General features: G+C 55.7%; 1 protein-coding gene across 1 annotated transcript; it reads left to right on the top strand.

The window, feature by feature from the left end:
* The first annotated feature begins 1,314 nt into the window (after positions 1-1,314).
* On the top strand, positions 1,315-2,742 carry ACTL9 (actin like 9). The gene has a single exon (XM_032628808.1). The coding sequence runs from the start codon at positions 1,422-1,424 to the stop codon at positions 2,670-2,672; it is 1,251 nt and encodes a 416-aa protein (XP_032484699.1). The 5' UTR covers positions 1,315-1,421; the 3' UTR covers positions 2,673-2,742.
* Positions 2,743-6,606: the final 3,864 nt, after the last annotated feature.

Genomic DNA, 6,606 nt, shown 5'->3' with positions numbered 1-6,606 from the left:
AAAGTGTGATTTCAATAAACCCTCTGAAGGATAAAGAAAAAAAATTGATTACATAGTACTATGGCTCTTTTTATAAACATGAGGGGGGAAAACTCTTCCAGCCAAAATGCCTATTTTTATCCTTTAGTTTAAAAACACTTGAAAACAAAGGCTCTGCACCAATATGTTACTTGGGGCACCTCTGAGCAGAGACATCGAAAGATCAGAGGCAGAATCCTTAACTTTTTTCTTTACATAAGTTTTAAGTGATGAAATTAGGGGTGATTTCACCTTCTCAGGCTGTGTTTTTCTGCCTTTTTAGATTTAAGACGTGAAACTGAAAACCAAGTTTGAAAACAATAAATAAGGTGCTGTCCTTTAGTATATTTCTGGTTGTTGTGAACAGTCCAAAAACTGGCTGGATCCAAAATAAAGAACTCATACAACTTAATAACAAAAAACAAACAATCCAATTTAAAAATGGGAGCAGAGGGGGGCTTCCCTGGTGGCGCAGTGGTTGAGAGTCCGCCTGCCGATGCAGGGGACACGGGTTCGTGCCCCAGTCCAGGAAGATCCCACATGCCACGGAGCGGCTGGGTCCGTGAGCCATGGCCACTGAGCCTGCGCGTCTGGAGCCTGTGCTCCGCAACGGGAGAGGCCACAACAGTGAGAGGCAAGCGTACCGCAAAAAAAAAAAAAAAAAAAAATGGGAGCAGAGGAATTGAATAGACATTTTTCCAAAAAAGATATACAAGTGGCCAACAGGTATATGAAAATGTGCTCGACATGACTAATTATCAGAGAAATGCAGATCAAAGCCACAAGACACCACCTCATACCTGTTAGAATGACTTAGCATCGAAAAGAGATAACAGGGAATTCGCTGGTGGCCCAGTGGTTAAGAATCCACCTGCCAATGCAGGGGACATGGGTTCGAGCCCTGGTCCAGGAAGATCCCACATGCCACAGAGCAACTAAGCCCATGCGCCACAACTACTGAGCCCACGTGCCACAAGTACTGAAGCCCATGCGCCTAGAGTCCATGCTCCACAACAAGAGAAGCCACGGCAATGAGAAGCCTGCACACCACAACAAAAGAATAGCCCCTGCTAGCCGCAACTAGAGAAAGTCAGCATGAAGCAACGAAGACCCAACGCAGCCAAAAATTAATTAATTAATTTAAAAAGAGAGGGGAGAGGGGAACCCAGATTAAATACTCTGGGAGCTTTCTGGAGCAAGGAAGGGCCCACCCTTACACCCCACCACCGCACTCCTGCATTGTGAGCAGCAAAATGACGTCATAGACCAGCGGCCCCGCCCCCTCTCCCTCTCTCCGCCTGTGCTTGCCCCAGGCCTGGCCTCAGCCTTTTCTCTCCACAACCCCCTCACCCCAGAGGAAAGTGGTCTGCCTTGCCAAGCAACCCACGCGACCACTTACAGCCATGGATCCAAATCGGGGCAACCCCCCGGGGCCCCAGACCTCCCCAGAGGCCCCCAAGCCTAGCCTGAACCCCTGCTCAATCCTGGCGAAAAATACCATGCCGCAAGAACCCCCCAGCATGGTGGGCGACAGGTTGACCCCAAAGGCCCGGGCGGTGGTCATCGACATGGGCACAGGCACCTGTAAGGTGGGCTTCGCGGGGCAGGCCCGGCCCACCTACACCGTGGCCACCGTCGTCGGCTGCCAACCCAAGAAGTCGACCACCACCGGGCCGCCGGTGCTGGAGGCGTTCATCGGCGAAGCAGCCCGCACTCGCCCTGAGCTGATGCTGGTGCAGACCGTGCGGAACGGCATCGTGGTGGACTGGGACGCAGCCGAGCTGATCTGGCGCCACATGCTGGAACACGACCTCCTCGTGAACCCCCGGGACCACCCGCTGCTGTTCTCCGATCCGCCCTTCAGCCCCACCACCAACCGCGAGAAGCTGGTGGAGGTGGCTTTCGAGTCGCTGAGCTCCCCCGCCATGTATGTGGCTTCCCAGTCAGTGCTGTCCGCCTACGCGCACGGGCGGGTCAGCGGGCTGGTGGTGGACACGGGCCACGGGGTCACCTACACGGTGCCCGTCTTCCAGGGCTACAACCTGCCTCACGCCACAGAGCGCCTGGACCTGGCGGGCACCCACCTGACCGCCTTCCTGGCGGAGATGCTGCTCGGGTCCGGCTTGCCCCTGGGGCAGCAGGACCTGGACACGGTGGAGAACATCAAGCGCCGCTACTGCTATGTGGCCTCCGACTTCCTGAAGGCACAGGCCCGGCCCGAGGGGAAATGCCGCCAGACCTTGAAGCTGCCTGACGGGCGGATGGTCACGCTGGGCAAAGAGCTGTTCCGGTGCCCTGAACTGCTGTTCAGCCCCCCCGAGATCCCAGGGCTGTCGCCCGTGGGCGTCCCCACCATGGCGAAACAGAGTCTTCAGAAGGTGCCGCTGGAGTTGCGGACCGATGTGGCCCAGAACGTGCTGCTCTGCGGGGGCTCTTCACTCTTCACCGGGTTTGAGGATCGCTTCCGCGCTGAGCTGCTGCGCGGTCTGCCCCCAGAGGCCCACGTGGTAGTGGCGGCCCAGCCCACCAGGAATTTCTCCGTGTGGATCGGCGGCTCCATCCTCGCCTCGCTGAGCGCCTTCAAGTTCTGCTGGGTCTTGCGGGAGCAGTACGAAGAGCAGGGGCCCCACGTCGTGTACCGCAAATGCTGCTGACACGGCCAGGTGTGGGTGTGGGCGGTGCGGGGTTGGGGCGAGTTATGGGCAGTAAAGTTTCTGCTACCCAGACGGCTCCGTCCTGCCTTCCGCCAAGGCCAGGCCCAGTCCACTGCTGGACCCACCCAGATGCACCTGTCTGTGTGACCCCACAGACACACCCGCCCTGGTGGGCTACCTCCCAAGACATCCCTGGTTCTGCCCTGCTTTGACTCACCTCCCAGGAGCCATCCCCTGAGACACCCCAGTTCTGACGCCCTGACCGTCCGTCCCCCACGATCAACCCCCCTACACACACACACACACACACACACACACACACCACCATGTGCTATCCCTGTCAAACCCATCTCCCACAATCCTAGTCTCCCACCACACTCGGGTTGGGATCTCCTTCCCAAGCCCACTCCAAAACTATCCCTGGTTCTCAGCACCCCAAATCCACCCACTCTTTGGTTTCCCGGGTCTGATTATCCAAAGTTCTCCGACACCCTGATGTTCTGAACATCCCCCCACAAGTGCTGCATCCCCACACCACCACAAAGATCCAGAATCTGACCCTCAAGGGTCTCCCCTAACAACAGCACACTAAAGGATCCCCCAGTGTTCAAAGTCCATCCCCCAAGTTCCACCCTCCTCCAAAGCTCTGACCTCCCCGCATGATTTGTTTCCCCAAACTCCTTCCATCCAGATGCTCCCACAACCCATCCCCCATCTTTACCCCCAAAGAACACCAAGTTCTGAGACCCCCAAAGCCCCCAGGATGGCCCCCTCTGCTCTCAGCCCACCCCACCCCCCCCCGCTCTGTAACTCCCCCAGAAATACTCCCACGTGATTTCTCAGTGCATCTCCTGACCCCATTCCTCAGCTCCTGGAATATCCTCTCAGGAAGGCTACGGCCCCCAGGACCATCAAGTGATGACCCCAGTAATGCACCTGTGTTCTGAATCCCCCAGCTCCCTCCCCAAAGACATCTTCCGAGGGTTGCCCTCTGGTGAACCCCAGGACACCCCATTCTGGTGTTCTCAGGCTCCCGGAACTCACCCCCAGGACCAGCCACAAGGTCCCATCCCATTAGTTGAGACACCAACAGCCAGTGACATTTACAAGGACTGCCCAGTGCAATGTGACCCTGAGGCAGATACCCCAGGTGAAGGGGGTCCCCCTGGACACTGGCTCCCTCCTGCCAACCCCACACAAGTCTCCAGGGCTAGTTGTCCTAGGCTGTCCATCCCCACCACCTTCCATTCCACTAGTGTTTCATTCCAAGTTCACCCCATCTCCCCAGACCTCTCTCGGCATATTCTTACTATGCCACCCCAGGGGCTTTCTCTGGGACCTGCCCTGAGGATGTCCTATGAAGCCTCTACTACCCCACCTGAAGGGTGGAGGGGCTGGGCATTCTCCCCGCAGGGTATCCTCAGTCCCCTCTCCCTGCTCTGCCCTTATCCTCAGCCACCGAGGCCCCTGCTGGAGGCAGGACCCTTTGCCTTTATGCCATCTAGCCCAGCCCAGTTAATGTCAGGACCCCTGGCCAGCAGCCCGGACACATCCTCCCAATGTAGCAACAAAATAAGCCTGAGCTGCCAGAGCTTATCCACGTTCATGCTGGGTCCAAGGGATCATTCATTCATTCATTCATTCAAACAGTCAATGCTACTGAGCTTCACTCACAGGCTTTGTCTCTCCCTGAGTCTTCCTGTGTGTCTCTTTGGTTTTGGTTTTTATTTGTTCACTTGATGTGTTTTTCTCTCTGACTCACCTGCCAGCACTAGTTCTTATGCAGGAATTTTCCAGCGTGGAAACTCCTGTATTCATGGAGCGTGTGAGCCCACCCCACTCCCTCATCTACCATCAGGCAATGGGAGGGAGTGAAGGCCCTGGTCATCCCCACCCACCCTGTACCACTGTGTCCTGGGCAGTGGCTCCAGCCCCCTCACAGGCCAGTGGGTGGTCCTCAGCTGAGAAGACAGCCTCACAGACAGGCTCAGATCCCCATATCACAAGTATGCAAGGTTGGACCCCCTCCCTTGCCTTCCCTCCTGCAGGCAGCCTCAACCTGTAGAATCAGCAAGATCTCCCAGGAGGTTATGAAGTGGTGAGGGGAACTGCTCATTCTTCCCACCAGGGGGCAGCACCTCCAAGCACAAGGCCTTAAGGGCAGAGCCGAATTTAGAACCACGATGGCTGCAGCAAACTTGGCATCCCAGACCCACCCCAAACCATGATGTCAGGGCACTGCCAGCCATACACACACAGAGAAGGGATGTGGGACAGGCTGAGTCTCAGAAGTCACAGGAAGTGAGGAGGGTGCAGAAACCCCTAGCCACCCTTGGGCTGCTGGGAAACCCAAAGGACACTCACTTAGACCAGACTAAGTTTCCCCCAGCTCCAAACCTTCCCTGGGATAAAGATTTCCTCTGCAACCCTCTGGAAATGTGCCCCCCCCCATTTGCACACTCCCAGGGATGGGGAGCTCACTACTTCAAGCCTGTGTTAGAAATCTCAACTCATGGACTTCCCTGGGGACGCAGTGGTTAAGAATCTGCCTGCCAATGCAGGGGACACGGGTTTGAGCCCTGGTCCAGGAAGATCCCACATGCCATGGAGCAACTAAGCCCGTGCGCCACACTACTGAGCCCGCGCACCTAGAGCCCATGTTCCGCAACAAAAGAAGCTATTGCAATAAGAAGCCCGTGCACCACAATAAAGAGTAGCCCCCCCTCACTGCAACTAGAGAAAACCTGCACACAACAACGAAGACCCAACACAACCAAATATAAATTAATTAATTAATTTTTTAAAAATCTCAAGTCATCCCAGGAGTCTTAGGTAAACCTCTGCAGTCTGCTTGCCACCCCCCATCCAGAGCACTGAGAGCACCAGAGACCCTGAGCCCCCCACTCAAGCCCACACGCACCCCTGGACTCTACTCTCTCCCAAACCCAACATCCTCAAGTTTTTCCATTTCTGGCTTTAAGTCACTCACGCACCCATTCCACAAACATTCATTGGCCACCCACTACATGCCCGGCACCATGCTCAAATCTAAGGAAGCCACAGTGATCAAAAAATGGGGTCTCGGGCTTCCCTGGTGGCACAGTGGTTGAGAGTCTGCCTGCCGATGCGGGGGACACGGGTTCGTGCCCCGGTCCGGGAGGATCCCACATGCCGCGGAGCGGCTGGGCCCGTGAGCCGTGGCCGCTGAGCCTGCGCGTCCAGAGCCTGTGCTCCGCAGCGGGAGAGGCCACAGCAGTGAGAGGCCCGGGTACCGCCAAAAAAAAAAAAAAAAAAAAAAAAATGGGGTCTCAGGAAACCACAGTGAACAAGAAATGGAGTCTCAGCCTCCCAGACCCTCCTCGGAAGGTCTGATTAGGTCATTTCTTCCATCAACTTCCAACTGCCTGATATCTGTTCCACTCACTGACCCACAAGTCCTTTCCTTCTTATGGCCTCAAAAGCACCCACTTCCTTCCCACCCCAGCCCAGGCCTCTTCATTGCTCACCTGGAGGATCGTGGGAGCCTCCTCCCTGGTACCCTGGTCACCTCTCTCACCCTCTGGAAGGCCCTTGCAGAGGATTTCTGCAAAGCATAACTTAGAACCCTCTGGTGGAAAACAAAACCCAAGTTCTTATGATAGCTCTGAATCCTCTGCCAACCTCTCCAGACTTCTCCTTGACTTTCCCTCCCACCACCTTCACCCCCAACACACCAGTTGCCTTTCTGTTCCTCAAACATACTGTTACGGGCTGCATGTGTCCCCCCCAGAATTCCTATGCTGGAGATTGGGCCCTAATCCAATATGACAAGTGTCCTCATAAAAAGGGGAAATTATGACAACGCACACAAAGGGAAGGCCATGTGAGGACACAACAAGACGACAGCCATCTACAAGCCAAGGAGAGAGGCCTCAGAAGAAACCAGCCCTGCCAA

The sequence above is a fragment of the Phocoena sinus genome, chromosome 3 (genome assembly GCF_008692025.1).
Source record: "Phocoena sinus isolate mPhoSin1 chromosome 3, mPhoSin1.pri, whole genome shotgun sequence".
NCBI lineage: Eukaryota > Metazoa > Chordata > Mammalia > Artiodactyla > Phocoenidae > Phocoena > Phocoena sinus.
Note: the sequence above shows the minus strand (reverse complement) of the source record. Positions and strands in the feature narration are given on the sequence as shown.

What these genes read in the sequence shown, in the direction of transcription:
- ACTL9 (XM_032628808.1), top strand. Translation starts at nt 1,422, where the DNA reads ATGGATCCAAATCGGGGCAACCCCCCGGGGCCCCAGACCTCCCCAGAG.